This window comes from Phyllobates terribilis, unplaced genomic scaffold (genome assembly GCF_046119375.1).
Source record: "Phyllobates terribilis strain yellow unplaced genomic scaffold, ASM4611937v1 Scaffold_3__8_contigs__length_932513732, whole genome shotgun sequence".
Classification (NCBI taxonomy): Eukaryota; Metazoa; Chordata; class Amphibia; order Anura; family Dendrobatidae; genus Phyllobates; species Phyllobates terribilis.
The window spans coordinates 655,051,199-655,073,718 of record NW_027362763.1 but is presented as its reverse complement, the minus strand read 5'-3'; the positions used below and the strand labels follow the sequence as shown (position 1 = coordinate 655,073,718).

At 48.9% G+C, this 22,520-nt stretch overlaps 1 protein-coding gene across 7 annotated transcripts in view; it reads left to right on the top strand.

The window, feature by feature from the left end:
• Positions 1–22,520, top strand: part of MDGA1 (MAM domain containing glycosylphosphatidylinositol anchor 1) — a 476,469-nt gene that overhangs the window by 266,519 nt on the left and 187,430 nt on the right. For 4 of the 7 annotated variants that reach the window (XM_073671690.1, XM_073671688.1, XM_073671691.1 and 1 more), the window contains exons 3-4: positions 7,124–7,298; positions 18,176–18,372. In XM_073671690.1, the coding sequence (XP_073527791.1) occupies positions 7,124–7,298; positions 18,176–18,372 (372 nt within the window). Of the gene's footprint in view, positions 1–7,123; positions 7,299–9,913; positions 10,197–10,326; positions 10,443–18,175; positions 18,373–22,520 lie in introns of those variants that run through there. The other 3 variants (XM_073671694.1, XM_073671695.1, XM_073671693.1) reach the window with 3 other exon arrangements.

Below are 22,520 nucleotides of genomic sequence, written 5' to 3'. Positions count from 1 at the left end.
CCTGGAGACTGATGGGTGATGGGAGAAGTCTGGAGACTGATGGGTGATGGGAGAAGGCTGGAGACATGGGTGATGGAAGAAGTCTGGAGACTGATGGGTGATGGGAGAAGTCTGGAGACTGATGGGTGATGGGAGAAGTCTGGAGACTGATGGGTGATGGGAGAAGGCTGGAGACATGGGTGATGGAAGAATTCTGGAGACTGATGGGTGATGGGAGAAGCCTGGAGACTGATGGGTGATGGGAGAAGGCTGGAGACATGGGTGATGGAAGAAGTCTGGAAACTGATGGGTGATGGGAGAAGTCTGGAGACTGATGGGTGATGGGAGAAGTCGGGAGACTGATGGGTGATGGAAGAAGTCTGGAGACTGATGGGTGATGGAAGAAGTCTGGAGACTGATGGGTGATGGGAGAAGTCTGGAGACTGATGGGTGATGGGAGAAGTCTGGAGACTGATGGGTGATGGAAGAAGTCTGGAGACTGATGGGTGATGGGAGAAGTCTGGAGACTGATGGGTGATGGGAGAAGTCTGGAGACTGATGGGTGATGGGAGAAATTTGGAGACTGATGGGTGATGGGAGAAGTCTGGAGACTGATGGGTGATGGGAGAAGTCTGGAGACTGATGGGTGATGGGAGAAGTCTGGAGACTGATGGGTGATGGAAGAAGTCTGGAGACTGATGGGTGATGGGAGAAGTCTGGAGACTGATGGGTGATGGGAGAAGCCTGGAGACTGATGGGTGATGGGAGAAGTCTGGAGACTGATGATTGATGGGAGAAGTCTGGAGACTGATGGGTGATGGGAGAAGTCTGGAGACTGATGGGTGATGGGAGAAGTCTGGAGACTGATGGGTGATCTGAGAAGTCTGGAGACTGATGGGTGATGGGAGAAGGCTGGAGACATGGGTGATGGAAGAAGTCTAGAAACTGATGGGTGATGGAAGAAGTCTGGAGACTGATGGGTGATGGAAGAAGTCTGGAGACTGATGGGTGGTGGGAGAAGTCTGGAGACTGATGGGTGATGGGAGAAGTCTGGAGACTGATGGGTGATGGGAGAAGTCTGGAGACTGATGGGTGATGTGAGAAGTCTGGAGACTGATGGGTGATGGGAGAAGGCTGGAGACATGGGTGATGGAAGAAGTCTAGAGACTGATGGGTGATGGAAGAAGTCTGGAGACTGATGGGTGATGGAAGAAGTCTGGAGACTGATGGGTGATGGGAGAAGTCTGGAGACTGATGGGTGATGGGAGAAGGCTGGAGACTGATGGGTGATGGGAGAAGACTGGAGACTGATGGGTGATGGGAGAAGCCTGGAGACTGATGGGTGATGGAAGAAGTCTGGAGACTGATGGGTGATGGAAGAAGTCTGGAGACTGATGGGTGATGGGAGAAGTCTGGAGACTGATGGGTGATGGGAGAAGTCTGGAGACTGATGGGTGATGGGAGAAGGCTGGAGACATGGGTGATGGAAGAATTCTGGAGACTGATGGGTGATGGGAGAAGCCTGGAGACTGATGGGTGATGGGAGAAGGCTGGAGACATGGGTGATGGAAGAAGTCTGGAAACTGATGGGTGATGGGAGAAGTCTGGAGACTGATGGGTGATGGGAGAAGTCGGGAGACTGATGGGTGATGGAGAAGTCTGGAGACTGATGGGTGATGGAAGAAGTCTGGAGACTGATGGGTGATGGAAGAAGTCTGGAGACTGATGGGTGATGGGAGAAGTCTGGAGACTGATGGGTGATGGGAGAAGTCTGGAGACTGATGGGTGATGGAAGAAGTCTGGAGACTGATGGGTGATGGGAGAAGTCTGGAGACTGATGGGTGATGGGAGAAGTCTGGAGACTGATGGGTGATGGGAGAAATTTGGAGACTGATGGGTGATGGGAGAAGTCTGGAGACTGATGGGTGATGGGAGAAGTCTGGAGACTGATGGGTGATGGGAGAAGTCTGGAGACTGATGGGTGATGGGAGAAGTCTGGAGACTGATGGGTGATGGGAGAAGTCTGGAGACTGATGGGTGATGGGAGAAGCCTGGAGACTGATGGGTGATGGGAGAAGTCTGGAGACTGATGATTGATGGGAGAAGTCTGGAGACTGATGGGTGATGGGAGAAGTCTGGAGACTGATGGGTGATGGGAGAAGTCTGGAGACTGATGGGTGATCTGAGAAGTCTGGAGACTGATGGGTGATAGGAGAAGGCTGGAGACATGGGTGATGGAAGAAGTCTAGAAACTGATGGGTGATGGAAGAAGTCTGGAGACTGGGTGATGGAAGAAGTCTGGAGACTGATGGGTGATGGGAGAAGTCTGGAGACTGATGGGTGATGGGAGAAGTCTGGAGACTGATGGGTGATGGGAGAAGTCTGGAGACTGATGGGTGATGGGAGAAGTCTGGAGACTGATGGGTGATGTGAGAAGTCTGGAGACTGATGGGTGATGGGAGAAGGCTGGAGACATGGGTGATGGAAGAAGTCTAGAGACTGATGGGTGATGGAAGAAGTCTGGAGACTGATGGGTGATGGAAGAAGTCTGGAGACTGATGGGTGATGGGAGAAGTCTGGAGACTGATGGGTGATGGGAGAAGGCTGGAGACTGATGGGTGATGGGAGAAGACTGGAGACTGATGGGTGATGGGAGAAGCCTGGAGACTGATGGGTGATGGAAGAAGTCTGGAGACTGATGGGTGATGGAAGAAGTCTGGAGACTGATGGGTGATGGGAGAAGTCTGGAGACTGATGGGTGGAAAGTGAAGGAAGGAGACTGATGGGTGATGGGAGAAGGCTGGAGACTGATGGGTGATGGGAGAAGTCTGGAGACTGATGGGTGATGGGAGAAGGCTGGAGACTGATGGGTGATGGGAGAAGGCTGGAGACTGATGGGTGATCGAAGAAGTCTGGAGACTGATGGGTGATGGGAGAAGCCTGGAGACTGATGGGTGATGGGAGAAGGCTGGAGACTGATGGGTGATGGGAGAAGGCTGGAGACTGATGGGTGATGGAAGAAGTCTGGAGACTGATGGGTGATGGGAGAAGTCTGGAGACTGATGGGTGACGGGAGAAGGCTGGAGAATGATGGGTGACGGGAGAAGGCTGGAGACTGATGGGTGATGGAAGAAGTCTGGAGACTGATGGGTGATGGAAGAAGCCTGGAGACTGATGGGTGATGGAAGAAGTCTGGAGACTGATGGGTGATGGGAGAAGCCTGGAGACTGATGGGTGATGGGAGAAGTCTGGAGACTGATGGGTGATGGAAGAAGCCTGGAGACTGATGGGTGATGGAAGAAGCCTGGAGACTGATGGGTGATGGAAGAAGTCTGGAGACTGATGGGTGATGGGAGAAGCCTGGAGACTGATGGGTGATGGGAGAAGCCTGGAGACTGATGGGTGATGGGAGAAGCCTGGAGACTGATGGGTGATGGGAGAAGCCTGGAGACTGATGGGTGATGGAAGAAGTCTGGAGACTGATGGGTGATGGAAGAAGTCTGGAGACTGATGGGTGATGGAAGAAGTCTGGAGACTGATGGGTGATGGAAGAAGTCTGGAGACTGATGGGTGATGGAAGAAGTCTGGAGACTGATGGGTGATGGAAGAAGTCTGGAGACAGATGGGTGACGGAAGAAGTCTGGAGACTGATGGGTGATGGGAGAAGCCTGGAGACTGATGGGTGATGGGAGAAGGCTGGAGACTGATGGGTGATGGAAGAAGTCTGGAGACTGATGGGTGATGGAAGAAGTCTGGAGACTGATGGGTGATGGGAGAAGCCTGGAGACTGATGGGTGATGGGAGAAGGCTGGAGACATGGGTGATGGGAGAAGCCTGGAGACTGATGGGTGATGGAAGAAGTCTGGAGACTGATGGGTGATGGAAGAAGTCTGGAGACTGATGGGTGATGGGAGAAGCCTGGAGACTGATGGGTGATGGGAGAAGCCTGGAGACTGATGGGTGATGGGAGAAGCCTGGAGACTGATGGGTGATGGAAGAAGTCTGGAGACTGATGGGTGATGGGAGAAGTCTGGAGACTGATGGGTGATGGGAGAAGTCTGGAGACTGATGGGTGATGGGAGAAGCCTGGAGACTGATGGGTGATGGGAGAAGCCTGGAGACTGATGGGTGATGGGAGAAGTCTGGAGACTGATGGGCGATGGGAGAAGGCTGTAGACTGATGGTTGATGGGAGAAGCCTGGAGACTAATGGGTGATGGGAGAAGCCTGGAGACTGATGGGTGATGGGAGAAGCCTGGAGAATGATGGGTGATGGGAGAAGTCTGGAGACTGATGGGTGATGGGAGAAGTCTGGAGACTGATGGGTGATGGGAGAAGTCTGGAGACTGATGGGTGATGGGAGAAGTCTGGAGACTGATGGGTGATGGGAGAAGTCTGGAGACTGATGGGTGATGGGAGAAGTCTGGACACTGATGGGAGATGGGAGAAAGCTGGAGACTGATGGGTGATGGGAGAAGCCTGGAGACGTATGGGTGATGGGAGAAGGCTGGAGACTGATGGGTGATGGGAGAAGTCTGGAGACTGATGGCTGATGGGAGAAGTCTGGAGGCTGATGGGTGATAGAATAAGTCTGGAGACTGATGGGTGATGGGAGAAGGCTGGAGACTGATGGGTGATGGGAGAAGTCTGGAGACTGATGGGTGATGGGAGAAGGCTGGAGACATGGGTGATGGAAGAAGTCTAGAGACTGATGGGTGATGGGAGAAGCCTGGAGACTGATGGGTGATGGAAGAAGTCTGGAGACTGATGGGTGATGGAAGAAGTCTGGAGACTGATGGGTGATGGAAGAAGTCTGGAGACTGATGGGTGATGGGAGAAGTCTGGAGACTGATGGGTGATGGGAGAAGCCTGGAGACTGATGGGTGATGGAAGAAGTCTGGAGACTGATGGGTGATGGGAGAAGTCTGGAGACTGATGGGTGATGGGAGAAGGCTGGAGACTGATGGGTGATGGGAGAAGCCTGGAGACTGATGGGTGATGGAAGAAGTCTGGAGACTGATGGGTGATGGGAGAAGGCTGGAGACTGATGGGTGATGGGAGAAGTCTGGAGACTGATGGGTGATGGGAGAAGTCTGGAGACTGATGGGTGATGGGAGAAGCCTGGAGAATGATGGGTGATGGGAGAAGTCTGGAGACTGATGGGTGATGAGAGAAGTCTGGAGACTGATGGGTGATGAGAGAAGGCTGGAGACTGATGGGTGATGGGAGAAGGCTGGAGACTGATGGGTGATGGAAGAAGTCTGGAGACTGATGGGTGATGGGAGAAGTCTGGAGACTGATGGGTGATGGGAGAAGTCTGGAGACTGATGGGTGATGGGAGAAGCCTGGAGACTGATGGGTGATGGGAGAAGTCTGGAGACTGATGGGTGATGGGAGAAGGCTGGAGACATGGGTGATGGAAGAAGTCTGGAGACTGATGGGTGATGGGAGAAGCCTGGAGACTGATGGGTGATGGGAGAAGTCTGGAGACTGATGGGTGATGGGAGAAGTCTGGAGACTGATGGGTGATGGGAGAAGGCTGGAGACATGGGTGATGGAAGAATTCTGGAGACTGATGGGTGATGGGAGAAGCCTGGAGACTGATGGGTGATGGGAGAAGGCTGGAGACATGGATGATGGAAGAAGTCTGGAAACTGATGGGTGATGGGAGAAGTCTGGAGACTGATGGGTGATGGGAGAAGTCGGGAGACTGATGGGTGATGGAGAAGTCTGGAGACTGATGGGTGATGGAAGAAGTCTGGAGACTGATGGGTGATGGAAGAAGTCTGGAGACTGATGGGTGATGGGAGAAGTCTGGAGACTGATGGGTGATGTGAGAAGTCTGGAGACTGATGGGTGATGGGAGAAGGCTGGAGACATGGGTGATGGAAGAAGTCTAGAGACTGATGGGTGATGGAAGAAGTCTGGAGACTGATGGGTGATGGAAGAAGTCTGGAGACTGATGGGTGATGGGAGAAGTCTGGAGACTGATGGGTGATGGGAGAAGGCTGGAGACTGATGGGTGATGGGAGAAGACTGGAGACTGATGGGTGATGGGAGAAGCCTGGAGACTGATGGGTGATGGAAGAAGTCTGGAGACTGATGGGTGATGGGAGAAGTCTGGAGACTGATGGGTGGAAAGTGAAGGAAGGAGACTGATGGGTGATGGGAGAAGGCTGGAGACTGATGGGTGATGGGAGAAGTCTGGAGACTGATGGGTGATGGGAGAAGGCTGGAGACTGATGGGTGATGGGAGAAGTCTGGAGACTGATGGGTGATGGGAGAAGGCTGGAGACTGATGGGTGATGGGAGAAGGCTGGAGACTGATGGGTGATGGAAGAAGTCTGGAGACTGATGGGTGATGGGAGAAGCCTGGAGACTGATGGGTGATGGGAGAAGGCTGGAGACTGATGGGTGATGGGAGAAGGCTGGAGACTGATGGGTGATGGAAGAAGTCTGGAGACTGATGGGTGATGGGAGAAGGCTGGAGAATGATGGGTGACGGGAGAAGGCTGGAGACTGATGGGTGATGGAAGAAGTCTGGAGACTGATGGGTGATGGGAGAAGCCTGGAGACTGATGGGTGATGGAAGAAGCCTGGAGACTGATGGGTGATGGGAGAAGCCTGGAGACTGATGGGTGATGGGAGAAGTCTGGAGACTGATGGGTGATGGGAGAAGCCTGGAGACTGATGGGTGATGGGAGAAGTCTGGAGACTGATGGGTGGAAAGTGAAGCCTGGAAACTGATGGGTGATGGGAGAAGCCTGGAGACTGATGGGTGATGGGAGAAGTCTGGAGACTGATGGGTGGAAAGTGAAGGAAGGAGATAGTAACAAGAAGGAGAGAGTCCTGAATAACGGAAAGAGAGAAGAGACTCAAACCTGGAAGCAGAGACACAAACCAGTGACTGGAGACTTCTCCATGGAATGATCTGGAGAAACGTCTCATATTTAAGGGAAGACGAGATGTGATAAATATCCATAGGAGACTGGGCGGATGGTGGAGATGTTGACAGGAGGAGACCTTCTCTGTGAATTTGGGGGATCTCGTTCTCTGTTTCTTCATCTTTTGTTTGTAATTTCTTTTACTGCATTATAGAACCATTGTAGATCTGTTATTAATGGATATTTCCTTTCCTTTTGTAGGTACGGTGGACAAAAACTGCCGGCAGCGCATCAGAAAAGTTCCAGGAGACTTCGATCTACAACGAGACCTTACGCATCGAGAAGGTCCAGAGGATGCAGGGAGGTCGATACTATTGTAAAGCCGAGAATGGGGTTGGGGTCCCGGCCATCAAGTCCATTCGAGTAGATGTGCAGTGTAAGTCATTTAAAGGCAGCCCAGATTATTCCCACAGTTCTAGTGTGCGACCGGACTAATGTGAACCCATCCAGGACTCAACATAATCCGAGCTAGTTCTGAGGAGCAAAGGACCAGAAATCGGTCCTGGAAGTATCTGGACGCGCCCTGAGCTCTGTACGCAACAGAAGTGGTTTGAAGACAAAACCAAACATACAAGTACTAATGCTAGTCATTAGAGGGTCCTACAGCCAAGAAACGGTCCCAATTGTGACCCCAGTGTTCTTCATGGTGGCCATAGGAAGCCTCAAGTCATCAACCCCCCCAGTGATATCTTGTTATCAGTATGGGGTTCCCTATAATATGGAATTCATAGATCCATGAACACTCATTGACAGTCCTTAGTCATAACACTTCAACCTCATGTCCTTCTAAATATCTAAAAACACTGGTGGAACATGAAGCTCATGGTCCTTAGTGGAATATCTCCCTATTATCATAGTAGCATTGATCTTCATCTATGGGCCATATAGACATATATCTGGGATGTGCTATGTGGGAACCTCACTAATCTGGAGAGTGACGGGCCATTTCTCCTCCCCGGTGTTGCTCTTGGCCACCCAATGTCCTGGAAACTCGTGAGCAAGTGGGTCTACATTGTAGGTTATTTCCATTCCCACCGCAAATTAGTGAGGGACCTGGTAGTTGGACCCCTCAAATATGCAGTCATAGCCGATCCTAGTAATATAACATCACGTACGATAACGGAAAACCTCTTTAGTTGTTGACTTCCCTGAGGACGGTTCAGTCCTCTGATGATTGTTGGAGGGCAGAACCTCCATCAGGATTGAAGGAACATTCCCATTCTTTGGGGGTGTGCCACCACTCTCGGATCAGTGGGGTTCTGCCCCTCGAAACTGCCACCGATTCTGAGATTGATGATTGAAGCCCCTTCACTTTCGTACCCCGCGCAGGTACGTTGCCTCCACTTGTCGGACTCCATTCTCTGGTCACTTTGCCCTCAGTCTCGTTCCGGCTTCTCGTGATGTTGAGTCCTGAAATGTTCAACGTTAAAGCACCAACCGGAAGGTTTCTGCTTTAATAAATCACATTTAGAACTATGGGGTGAATGGCCCGAGGCCTGGTCATACTAACATCTACTCTACGCATGGACTTGGTAACACAAGCTCCTCTCGATGACCTTAGTATGGGTGGCATGGATCTTGTAGAGGCTGATCTCCTACCATATTCTGTGGACCTGGGAGGGTCAAGAACATGGATCCAAATGTAATTACCGATGCATAATCCTAATTATACAATTATACAATGACTGAGGATTTGGGGAAATGATTTATGGTCAATGGGCCACACCAATATATACGGCCCAGAAAATGGTGCGGCCCAATCTCAATGTTCATATGGCCATAAGGAGGTATGGACCCAACAGCTCAGGAGGTCCGCTTCTACTTGGAATGGGGATCCACCATGACCACTAATGGAAAAGAGCCAGAAACTGGATGGTGGAGAAGAGAAAATGAGCGTAAAGGACAAATAAAAGTAGGAATGGAAGGAAAAGACATAATGATACCAAGCCTTCTCCTGGTTAAAGAGAATCTGCCATTGGGTTTTTGCCACCTAATCTGAGAGCAGCAGGGATACAGGGGCAGAGACCCTGATTCACTTACTGGGCTGCTTGCTGTAGCTTTATGAGCAGGAGCTTATCACTAAGGGACTATTTGTAGTCCTCCATATTCATGAGCTCTGGTATTACACCACTCCCACCAGTGATTGGCAGCTTTCTGCCTATGCACAGGGTAGACAGGGAGCTGCCAATCAGTGATGTGGGTGGGGTAATACAGGGAACTGTTAGATCTGCGGCAGAGAAAACAGGGATTTTATCAAAACTGCAGCAAGCAGCCCAGTAAGTGACACATCGCTGGAATCAGGGTCTCTTCCCCAACATCATGTTGCTGTCATATAGGGGAGCAAAAACTCGGTAACAGATTCCTTTTAACTTGGTGGTAAAAGCAAATTTCTTGGCCACAGACCCCAAATCTAATGGCTACAGAAACCAACCATAATGAATACTGGAGTCATATCCACGTGGACTTAGAAGGAGCCTCGGTAACGGGATTATTCATCATCAGGTCGCTGCACTGCTGCACTCCGGTCCACGGCACAGCGATCGCTCCTCGCACTCGGACTGGCAGCGCTGCAGCAGCTGTGTGAAGGCAGGAGAAGAGCCAAGGATGGGGCGACAACGGAGACCATACCGCTAGCTATATGGCTTTTTCTATAACTTACCTAAAGTGTCACTCCAACTCTATACATTCAACATTTTCTACTAATTAAAATATCGGCCAATGGGAGATTCGGAGCCGCGCGTCAGAAAGCCGATAATGGTGATGAAAGGTGGAGGTGCCCTTTAAGCTTCTCCTCGGTGAGCAGGAGGCGGAATACCTGCACGAGCCGCGTTCCGCTCTTTATTCTCGGTGCTGATGGCGGGACGGCAGTGACATATTGTATCCAGTTCAGACATATGCAGCTTTGTATGAAGACACGAGCCGACGTGGTGCGGAGTCTGCATCCTGCATCAGTCACTCGCACCGCGGGGTGATGGGTGCCCAGCGGTGTCCCCGCCATCGTGCCAGCTGTCTGCCATCTTTGTGGCGCTGTGTGTAATCTCACGGCTTAGCTGAAGAGCCGGGATGGGTCCTCCGCCATCTGTCCTCTGGATAATGTGCAGGTTCTGGAGCGGCGGAGCGGCCTCCTGTCACCGCTCCAGCTCTGCCGCGTGCGCCGCTCCAGCTCCTGGCTCACAAGCTTCCTCTCCGATCCAATTTCCTTTTCCAGTACGACATAACCTGGACTTCCAGCTGACTGCAGCCGCGATTTCCCGGAGAAGAGACGCCTGGAAATGTGAGAATCTCGTTATCATGCACAAATTGATTTGATTACATCTCTCCGGGACGCCGGAGTCTTATTTCAATTTAATTTCTTTAAAACATTCCGATTTTTTTGTTCTTTTTTTTTTTTTTTTTGCCTTAAGATGACTGCCATTCCCATCAGAGAAGATCTCCTGCGGATCACGGCGGGTTCAGGAAGATCTAAGTAACCGACAGTCCCACGTCTTTATCTCAGGAGCCCAGCAGGGCGGCCACAATAGTAATTATGTCTCAGAAGTATTTGGTTTATCATCAAGTGCTACAAAGTGGAAAAAAAGACAGAAGAAGAAAAGGATTTACAAATAGGAACATTGTCACATTGAATAATGCAGAACAAGACGTGACCAAGAACCACATGCAAATTACATAGCAGTCCCCGGTCCCTCAATTCAGTCCTAAACCAATGCTACCAGCTAATACCAATACTAATACTGCCCCCTAGTACAAGAATACACCTACTATAATACTGCCCCCTATGTACAAGAATATAACTACTATAATACTGCTCCTATGTACAAGAATATAACTACTATAATACTGCCCCCTATGTACAAGAATATAACTACTATAATACTGCCCCCTATGTACAAGAATATAACTACTATAATACTGCTCCTATGTACAAGAATATAACTACTATAATACTGCTCCTATGTACAAGAATGTAACTACTATAATACTGCTCCTATGTACAAGAATATAACTACTATAATACTGCTCCTATGTACAAGAATATAACTACTATAATACTGCCCCCTATGTACAAGAATATAACTACTATAATACTGCTCCTATGTACAAGAATATAACTACTATAATACTGCTCCTATGTACAAGAATATAACTACTATAATACTGCCCCCTATGTACAAGAATATAACTACTATAATACTGCCCCCTATGTACAAGAATATAACTACTATAATACTGCTCCTATGTACAAGAATATAACTACTATAATACTGCCTCTATGTACAAGAATATAACTACTATAATACTGCTCCTATGTACAAGAATATAACTACTATAATACTGCCCCCTATGTACAAGAATATAACTACTATAATACTGCCCCTATGTATAAGAATATAAGTACTATAATACTGCCCCCTATGTACAAGAATATAACTACTATAATACTGCTCCTATGTACAAGAATATAACTACTATAATACTGCCCCTATGTACAAGAATATAACTACTATAATACTGCTCCTATGTACAAGAATATAACTACTATAATACTGCCCCCTTTGTACAGGAATATAACTGCTATAATACTGCCCCCTATGTACAAGAATATAACTACTATAATACTGCCCCCTATGTACAAGAATATAACTACTATAATACTGCTCCTATGTACAAGAATATAACTACTATAATACTGCTCCTATGTACAAGAATATAACTACTATAATACTGCCCCCTATGTACAGGAATATAACTGCTATAATACTGCCCCCTATGTACAAGAATATAACTACTATAATACTGCCCCCTATGTACAAGAATATAACTACTATAATACTGCTCCTATGTACAAGAATATAACTACTATAATACTGCCCCCTATGTACAAGAATATAACTACTATAATACTGCCCCCTATGTACAAGAATATAACTACTATAATACTGCCCCCTATGTACAAGAATATAACTACTATAATACTGCCCCCTATGTACAAGAATATAACTACTATAATACTGCCCCCTATGTACAAGAATATAACTACTATAATACTGCTCCTATGTACAAGAATATAACTACTATAATACTGCTCCTATGTACAAGAATATAACTACTATAATACTGCTCCTATGTACAAGAATATAACTACTATAATACTGCCCCCTATGTACAAGAATATAACTACTATAATACTGCCCCCTATGTACAAGAATATAACTACTATAATACTGCTCCTATGTACAAGAATATAACTACTATAATACTGCTCCTATGTACAAGAATATAACTACTATAATACTGCCCCCTATGTACAAGAATATAACTACTATAATACTGCCCCCTATGTACAAGAATATAACTACTATAATACTCCCCATATAGCGAATAATAGAACAATGTGAACCCGTTGTTTGTCCCTTCCGTTTGGGTTGCTTTGTTCTGCTCCCCGTTTTCTCCCTCCTCTGTATACCGCCAGTGTTTCCCGCCTGTCTGTTGGCTGTTGCCGGTGTTTCCCTCTGGTCTGATGGCTGTTGCTGGTGTTCCCCGCCTGTCTGATGGCTGTTGCCGGTGTTTCCCTCCGGTCTGATGGCTGTTGCCGGTATTTCCCTCCGGTCTGTTGGCTGTTGCCGGTGTTTCTCTCCAGTCTGATGGCTGTTGCCGGTGTTTCTCTCCAGTCTGATGGCTGTTGCCGGTGTTTCCCTCCGGTCTGATGGCTGTTGCCGGTATTTCCCTCCGGTCTGATGGCTGTTGCCGGTATTTCCCTCCGGTCTGATGGCTGTTGCCGGTGTTTCCCGCCGGTCTTATGGCTGTTGCCGGTGTTTTCCGCCTGTCTGATGGCTGTTGCCGGTGTTTCCCTCCTGTCTGTTGGCTGTTGCCGGTGTTTCCCGCCTGTCTGATGGCTGTTGCCGGTGTTTCCCTCCGGTCTGATGGCTGTTGCCGGTATTTCCCTCCAGTCTGATGGCTGTTGCCGGTATTTCCCTCCGGTCTGATGGCTGTTGCCGGTGTTTCCCTCCGGTCTGATGGCTGTTGCCGGTGTTTCCCGACGGTCTGATGGCTGTTGCCGGTGTTTCCCACCTGTCTGATGGCTGTTGCCGGTGTTTCCCTCCTGTCTGTTGGCTGTTGCCGGTGTTTCCCGCATGTCTGATGGCTGTTGCCGGTGTTTCCCTCCGGTCTGATGGCTGTTGCCGGTATTTCCCTCCGGTCTGATGGCTGTTGCCGGTGTTTCCCTCCTGTCTGTTGGCTGTTGCCGGTGTTTCCCTCCGGTCTGATGGCTGTTGCCAGTATTTCCCTCCAGTCTGTTGGCTGTTGCCGGTGTTTCCCGCCGGTCTGTTGGCTGTTGCCGGTGTTTCCCTCCGGTCTGTTGGCTGTTGCCGGTGTTTCTCTCCAGTCTGTTGGCTGTTGCCGGTGTTTCCCGCCGGTCTGATGGCTGTTGTCGGTGTTTCCCTCCAGTCTGTTGGCTGTTGCCGGTGTTTCCCTCCGGTCTGATGGCTGTTGCCGGTGTTTCCCTCCGGTCTGATGGCTGTTGCCGGTGTTTCCCTCCGGTCTGTTGGCTGTTGCCGGTGTTTCCCTCCGGTCTGATGGCTGTTGCCGGTGTTTCCCTCCGGTCTGATGGCTGTTGCCGGTGTTTCCCTCCAGTCTGTTGGCTGTTGCTGGTGTTTCCCTCCGGTCTGATGGCTGTTGCCGGTGTTTCCCTCCGGTCTGATGGCTGTTGCCGGTGTTTCCCTCCGGTCTGTTGGCTGTTGCCGGTGTTTCCCTCCGGTCTGATGGCTGTTGCCGGTGTTTCCCTCCGGTCTGATGGCTGTTGCCGGTGTTTCTCTCCAGTCTGTTGGCTGTTGCTGGTGTTTCCCTCCGGTCTGTTGGCTGTTGCCGGTGTTTCCCTCCGGTCTGATGGCTGTTGCCGGTGTTTCCCTCCGGTCTGATGGCTGTTGCCGGTGTTTCCCTCCAATCTGTTGGCTGTTGCCGGTGTTCCGCTCTCCCGCCTCCGCTCAGTGGGGATCAGCCTCTTACAAGTGAAGTGTTCTTTGTTTCTCCTGGGCCGCAGCTGATCAGTATGAGAGGGGTCAGGCCGCGGATAAAAGGAAGACGAGGGATTGACTCTCTGGAGAGGATTATTCATTAAGTGATGAGATCCTGGGCCTTGTATCCCCCGGATGACGACGTTCGCATCGATCAGCATCTTCCATCTCATTAATTAATGTCTCTTTTATCTGATGATTCCCTGCTATACAGAAGACTCCTGACGCCTCCTCCCATTAACCTCCCATTTCCCGCCGGTGCATTTGGTGATATTACGTGTCAATGATGGAGCTGGATTTGGTGGACTCCATTATTGTCCTCATCTTCTCCCACTTTGTCTTTTGCACCCCAGATATTAAAGCTTTTCTCCTTTTCCTTTCCTCCCGTTCTTTTCCTGGTTCCTTTAAATTCTTCTTTTGAGTAAATTGCTATCTCCCAGGTAAGTAGAGGAAGCCATGGGAGACCGGCACTTAAGTTCTCTCCAACCTGGTGTTCCTTAGTAACCCATTATAACATATTATAGTTTATTAGTTTTAATGGTCTTCTGCAAAGAATCATGGTCTAAAATGATAGATGGTTTCTATTTATGTCTTGCATATGAAACTATTTCCTTCTATATTACTTGAGGATGTCGCTGTGTCTTAGTGGCTTTTTTTTTAACAATCTTTTGACTTTTGGCTAAGAATAAAATTCCATTCTTGATTAATTATTTGACAATTAGTAACAAACTGTGTGTAGTCATGGATTGTCCAGTAGATCAAGATAAAACACTCTACAGGACTCATCTCGGAGGGTCAGCCGAGCAAAACTAAGGGTCAGCTGAGCAAAACTAAGGGTCACCTGAGGAAAACTAAGGGTCAGCTGAGCAAAACTAAGGGTCAGCTGAGCAAAACTAAGGGTCAGCTGAGCAAAACTAAGGGTCAGCAGAGCAAAACTAAGGGTCAGCTGAGCAAAACTAAGGGTCAGCTGAGCAAAACTAAGGGTCACCTGAGGAAAACTAAGGGTCAGCTGAGCAAAACTAAGGGTCAGCTGAGCAAAACTAAGGGTCAGCTGAGCAAAACTAAGGGTCAGCAGAGCAAAACTAAGGGTCAGCAGAGCAAAACTAAGGGTCAGCTGAGCAAAACTAAGGGTCAGCAGAGCAAAACTAAGGGTCAGCTGAGCAAAACTAAGGGTCAGCTGAGCAAAACTAAGGGTCAGCTGAGCAAAACTAAGGGTCACCTGAGGAAAACTAAGGGTCAGCTGAGCAAAACTAAGGGTCAGCTGAGCAAAACTAAGGGTCACCTGAGCAAAACTAAGGGTCAGCTGAGCAAAACTAAGGGTCAGCTGAGCAAAACTAAGGGTCAGCAGAGCAAAACTAAGGGTCAGCAGAGCAAAACTAAGGGTCAGCTGAGCAAAACTAAGGGTCAGCTGAGCAAAACTAAGGGTCAGCAGAGCAAAACTAAGGGTCAGCCGAGCAAAACTAAGGGTCAGCCGAGCAAAACTAAGGGTCAGCAGAGTAAAACTAAGGGTCAGCTGAGCAAAACTAAGGGTCAGCCGAGCAAAACTAAGGGTCAGCTGAGCAAAACTAAGGGTCAGCTGAGCAAAACTAAGGGTCAGCCGAGCAAAACTAAGGGTCAGCCGAGCAAAACTAAGGGTCAGCTGAGCAAAACTAAGGGTCAGCTGAGCAAAACTAAGGGTCAGCCGAGCAAAACTAAGGGTCAGCAGAGCAAAACTAAGGGTCAGCAGAGCAAAACTAAGGGTCAGCTGAGCAAAACTAAGGGTCACCTAAGCAAAACTAAGGGTCACCAGAGCAAAACTAAGGGTCACCTAAGCAAAACTAAGGGTCAGCTGAGCAAAACTAAGGGTCAGCTGAGCAAAACTAAGGGTCAGCAGAGCAAAACTAAGGGTCAGCTGAGCAAAACTAATGGTCAGCTGAGCAAAACTAAGGGTCAGCTGAGCAAAACTAAGGGTCAGCAGAGCAAAACTAAGGGTCAGCAGAGCAAAACTAAGGGTCAGCTGAGCAAAACTAAGGGTCAGCTGAGCAAAACTAAGGGTCACCTGAGCAAAACTAAGGGTCAGCCGAGCAAAACTAAGGGTCAGCTGAGCAAAACTAAGGGTCAGCCGACAAAACTAAGGGTCAGCCGAGCAAAACTAAGGGTCAGCTGAGCAAAACTAAGGGTCAGCCGAGCAAAACTAAGGGTCAGCCGAGCAAAACTAAGGGTCAGCCGAGCAAAACTAAGGGTCAGCTGAGCAAAACTAAGGGTCAGCTGAGCAAAACTAAGGGTCAGCAGAGCAAAACTAAGGGTCAGCTGAGGAAAACTAAGGGTCAGCTGATCAAAACTATAGAATTGTGGTCTTGAGGGCACGGGAATGTCTTACTGGACAGTTTGAGTGTGGGTTGATTTTTGGACTGTTAAGTTGGTTTCTTGAATGGGTTTCTGAGTGAGTTTCTTGAAAAATAAACATCCACAGTAGATGAAGGGTTACTTTCTATGTCCATGGGTTAGTTCCTAGTACGGTGGATTGTTTTACTGGATAATGGGTTGGTTTCTTGATTAGAGAGCTCATTGCTTGGCGCACGCGTTCCTTAGCTGATTTCATGGCTCATTGGTTGTCGTATGGTTGGCGCACTTGTTCCTTAACTCATTCTCTTGGATGGTGGATTGGATCCTGGGTAGTGGGTTAGTTTATTGGATGTTGAGTTGTTTTTTGAGCATGAGACTGCTTTCTTTATTTGGAGGGCTCATTGCTTGGCGCACGCGTTCCTTAGCTCATTCCATGGCTCATTGGTTGTCGTATGGTTGGCGCACGTGTTCCTTAACTCATTCTCTTGGCTGGGTTTATTTCTTAGATGGTGGATTGGATCCTGGATAGTGGGTTGCTCTCTTGATTAGACGGCTCATTGTTTGTTGCACACGTTCCTTAGCTAATTCTCCTGGATGGGTTTATTTCTTGATTGGTGGATTGGAATCTTGGATGGGTATTAGACCATAAGATTCCATGGTTGAGTTTTTCTTAGAGGGTGGGTTGGTTTCTTAGTTTATTGGACAGTGAATTGGTTTATTGAAAGTTGGGTTGGTTCTTTAAACATAGGTATGTTTTCTTGATTTTTGGGTTTATTCATTGGCCGCCCTATGCTTTCTTTGGATATTAGGTCTTTTCTGGGATGGTAGGTTTTGTTAGATAGTAGGTTGGTTTCTTAAGTGGGTTGATTTCTTGAGTGGTGGGTTGGTGCATTGGTTCCTGATTATTGAGTTCATTCTTTGATTGGTAAATGGGTTTATATCTTGGATGGTGAGTTAGTTTATTATGTGATGGTTTCCTTTTTTGCCTGTTTGGGTAATTGATGATTGTTTTATTTGATGGCAGATTAGTTTCTTGGAAGGTTGGTTGGATTCTTGGATGGTGGGTTAGTTTTTTGGAACTTGGTTGGATTCTTGGATGGTATTTTTTTTTCTGGAAGGTTGGTTGGATTCTTGGATGGTGGGTTAGTTTTCTGGAAGGTTGGCTGGAATCTCGGATGGTGGGTTAGTTTTCTGGAAGGTTGGTTGGATTTTTGGATGGTGGGTTAGTTTTCTGGAAGGTTGGCTGGAATCTGGGATGGTGGGTTAGTTTTCTGGAAGGTTGGTTGGATTTTTGGATGGTGGGTTAGTTTTCTGGAAGGTTGGTTGGATTCTCGGATGGTGGGTTAGTTTTCTGGAAGGTTGGTTGGATTCTTGGATGGTGGGTTAGTTTTCTGCAAGGTTGGTTGGATTCTTGGATGGTGGGTTGGTTTTCTTGAAGCTTGGTTGGATTCTTGGATGGTGGGTAAGTTTTCTGGAAGGTTAGTTGGATTCTTGGATGGTGGGTTAGTTTTCTGGAAGGTTGGTTGGATTCTTGGATGGTGGGTTAGTTTTCTGGAAGGTTGTTTGGATTCTTGGATGGTGGGTTAGTTTTCTTGAAGGTTGGTTGGATTCTTGGATGGTGGGTTAGTTTTCTGGGAGGTTGGCTGGAATCTCGGATGGTGGGTTAGTTTTCTGGAAGGTTGGTTGGATTCTCGGATGGTGGGTTAGTTTTCTGGAAGGTTGGTTGTTTTTTTTTTCTGGGTGTTTGTATGTTTTAATTGTTTCTTTATTGGGAGATGTATTGGTTTATGGATAACTCCTTGCACGATGGGTATTCTTTGGAGAAGTTAATGAAACCTCAAATCATAATTAAGATATTGAGTGGAATAATGTCATCATACATTACATTATAAATGTGCATTGCAACCCTTTCCTCCAGATCTAGATGAACCCATTTTAACCATTCACCAGACCATCAGCGACGTGCGAGGGAGCTTCTATCAGGAGAAGACCGTGTTCCTACGATGCACTGTCAGCTCCAACCCACCCGCTCGCTTCATCTGGAAACGGGAGATGGAGACGCTGTCCCACAATCAGGACAACGGTGTAGACATCTATGAACCCCTCTACACACAGGTAACGCGATCAGCTTAGATTCTGCACATTGTCACCTCATCCCTTCAAAGAAATCTTTTAAATTGTACCCCAAAAAACGAGCAAAATCTGGGCACATCACTCATGTTTTTCAGCTCATTACATGGGGCTGCTTGTGAGAGAGGAGTACAATCAGTCCTATGGAAATATGCCGCAAAACCCAATGTTTCCGATAACAAGTTTAGTTCTGTTACATTCGGCGATGGTTACAGCTTCACGTAATGAATTGGATGCGATCTAAGTGGCAGAATGAGACATTACTAGCAATAATGATACAGGAGGAAACGTTACCGTCTCACCGATCAATAATCTCTGCGGATGTCATCACTCCCCGGAGCCTTCTATACCGACGTATCAATCACAAGTGTCCGTGATAACACAAGGGGAAATAATGGATCTGAAAGCTTCAAATGGAAGCCCCCAAGAGGAAAAGTGTCTGATTGTTGGGGATCTTCTGAGGACAGGCGCATTTCCCAGGCGTTCCCCTTATATATGTATTGGGAGTCACTTTAGTTATGAAGGTCTCTGTATTCAGCACCCGGACAGCTCCATATCCGTGACCGTCATTTTCATTCATGACCTCCTGCCGATCCCCTACAAATACCCTATTACATGCTATTGCTTGAAATCTAGTTACAAGGTCCCTAAAAACAGTATTAGGAAGAGCGGTCACCGAGGAGGGAAGTTTCAGGGGTCCCTTAGTTCCAACATCTCCATAATAAAGAGAAATGAGCGGACAGTTCGGTATCTAGTTTCCATGCTGGGCAGCTCCTCTCCTGTTAATAATCCCTGGCTTCATCATCTGCTCGGCTCCGTCAGCCGCAGAATAGACATCACTGTGGTTGTGTATAATCCCTGCCCTGAATGCTGGCCCGGCATCGCAGAGTCGGCTTTAGCAGTAATAATCTCAGTATTCAGCTCCTGGACTTCAGAATGAGCGTTGGCATTATTGTAGTCATTTACAGTCTGTGTTCAGCCCCTGGACGGCTCCTTAGCTCATTACTAATAATCTTAGTAATCAGGTTTTGTTACAGTGTTGTATCTGAAAATTGGGGGTGATGTGAGGTTTAGTAGCTAAAGAAGCCCCCCATGAAGTTTTATTTTCCCTAAGCCTGTGTTTATTCTGTATGCAAGAAGTGTATTAATATACTCACTGCTGTCTTCTCCATTGTGCAGCTCCGTTCTGCTCCTCTTCTCAGTGACGTCTCCGCTCTGCAGACTCTCCGGTCACGCTGCGCTTTATGCGTGACCCGGAAGTCTCTTTTACAATGTAACCGTGTGGAGCTTTGTTCTGACACTCCATTTACTTACATTGTAAAAGAGGCTGCTGACTCACGCATAAAGCGCAGCGTGACCGGAGAGTCTGCAGCGCGGTGACGTCACTGAGAAGAGGAGCCGAACGTCACTGAGAAGAGGAGCAGAGCGGTGCTGGATCCTGGAGAGAGCAGTGGCAGGTGAGTATATTAACACACTCACACTATATTACATTCATACAGTATATAAACAGATATGGAGACAAAAAAAAGTTCAGGAAGGTTTCTTTAAAGTGAGTCTGTTAGCAGAAATTACTTTTCAAACCAAGCACTCGCTCACTGCACCCTGTGTGTGGCCGAGCAGCGCAGTGCATCTTCACACCTGATGGTTTTGCGTCTATCTCCACACCCCTCTCGCTTGATTTTACAGCTCTGTCACAATGGTAGCAACAAGAGGGTGGAAATAGATGGAAAACAAGTAGGTGGAAAGGTGCACCAAACTCTCGGCCACAAGCAGGGTGCAGTAAACTCTCGGCCACAAGCAGGGTGCACTAAACTCTCGGCCACAAGCAGGGTGCACCGACCTCTGGGCCACAAGCGGGGTGCACCGACCTCTGGCCAACAAGCAGGGTGCACCGACCTCTCGGCCACAAGCAGGGTGCATCGACCTCTCGGCCACAAGCAGGGTACACCGACCTCTGGGCCACAAGCAGGGTACACCGACCTCTGGGCCACAAGCAGGGTGCACCGACCGCTTGGCCACAAGCAGGGTGCACCGACCTCTCGGCCACAAGCAGGGTGCACCGACCTCTCAGCCACAAGCAGGGTGCACTGACCTCTCGGCCACAAGCAAGGTGCACCGACCTCTCGGCCACAAGCAGGGTGCACCGACCTCTCAGCCACAAGCAGGGTGCACTGACCTCTCGGCCACAAGCAAGGTGCACCGACCTCTCGGCCATAAGCCGGGTGCACCGACCTCTCAGCCACAAGCAGGGTGCACCGACCTCTCAGCCACAAGCAGGGCGCACCTACCTCTCAGCCACAAGCAGGGTGCACCGACCTCTCGGCCACAAGCAGGGTGCACCGACCTCTCGGCCACAAGCAGGGTGCACCGACCTCTGGGCCACAAGCAGGGTGCACCGACCTCTGGGCCACAAGCAGGGTGCACCGACCTCTCAGCCACAAGCAGGGCGCACCGAACTCTCGGCCACAAGCAGGACGCACTGAGCACATGTGGTTGGTTTGAACAGTCCTTTTCTGCTGCTGGACTCTCTTTAATCTTTGTTCTGCACCCGAGGGCCATGTATACTGTGCTGTTCAGTTGTAATAACCTAATAATCTCAGGATCCGGCTGCTGATCTACGGACGTTCTGTGAGTTGTGGGATAATCTGTATTCTGCCCCTGGACGGCGGCGGATTCTTTGGATGAGAGGTTTTCCCATTCTGAATAATCTAACAGTCCCTGCATTTGGCTCCTGGACGGCTCCTCGACCTGGTGAATTCCCCGTTGCCCATCGTTATCCGGCACGTTTGATGGAGGCTTTTTCATGTTTCTGTGATGTGCAGGAGAATCTCAGCCCTCGTTCCCGGGGGACGTCATTCTGCCAGCAATAGACGATGTATAAATAGGTGTTGTCTGAAGGGTAATGGTCCGGAGCTAACAGCCAAATCCAAACATTGTTCTTCAGATGACAGATACATCGGCAACTTTCTGCATCTATCTCTCCCTCTGCGAGATCCATGTGTAGCAACGATTGGGAAGAACACCGGACTCGGGGCCCCCGCACCTTCTTCTTCACATCCAATCAAAGCCACTTAATATGCCCCCATTAGATCATTGTGCTCTGCTGCCCCCGATGTCGTCCCCCGGCGGCACCTTATAGACACATGGACGTCTTATAGCGGTAACCAATGTAACTGTACTGATTGTCGGCCCGACCTCCGGATCCAGTGGTGCCGTTACCTCCCCGTCCACCGAGCCGCGCACCATTAATAACTGCACATAATGAGGTTACCCCGAGGACCCCTGAGAACCATGAATCCCCCGGGGCCCAATGCTCTAGACGACGGCGGGAGAGTCCTGGACCCCCCAATTCCGATGTATCTGCCCCAGTGGGAGCGATTGACTGAATGTCACATTGTATCAATTTGTATCAATCATCTCTAATCTCCACAGATCTCCTAAACGGGGTGAATCAGCCGACGTGTGATGTGTTTGGGGGGATCATGCATTCTTGTGTTTGGGGGGATCATGGTGTCTTGTGTTTGGGGGGATCGTGCGTTATCGTGTTTGGGGGGATCGTGCGTTCTCGTGTTTGGGGGGTCGTGCGTTCTTGTGTTTGGGGGGATCGTGCGTTCTCGTGTTTCGGGGGATCGTGCGTTCTCGTGTTTGGGGGGATCGTGCGTTCTCGTGTTTCGGGGGATCGTGCGTTCTTGTGTTTGGGGGAATCCTGTGTTTTTGTTTTTGGGGGGACCGTGCGTTCTTGTGTTTTGGGGGGATCGTGTGTTTTTGTTTTTGGGGGTATCGTGCGTTCTTGTGTTTTGGGGGGATCGTGTGTTTTTGTTTTTGGGGGGATCGTGCGTTCTTGTGTTTTGGGGGTATCGTGTGTTTTTGTTTTTGGGGGGATCGTGCGTTCTTGTGTTTGGGGGAATCCTGTGTTTTTGTTTTTGGGGGGGATCGTGCGTTCTTGTGTTTTGGGGGGATCGTGTGTTTTTGTTTTTGGGGGGATCGTGCGTTCTTGTGTTTGGGGGAATCCTGTGTTTTTGTTTTTGGGGGGGATCGTGCGTTCTTGTGTTTTGGGGGGATCGTGCGTTCTTGTGTTTCGGGGGATCGTGCGTTCTTGTGTTTGGGGGAATCCTGTGTTTTTGTTTTTGGGG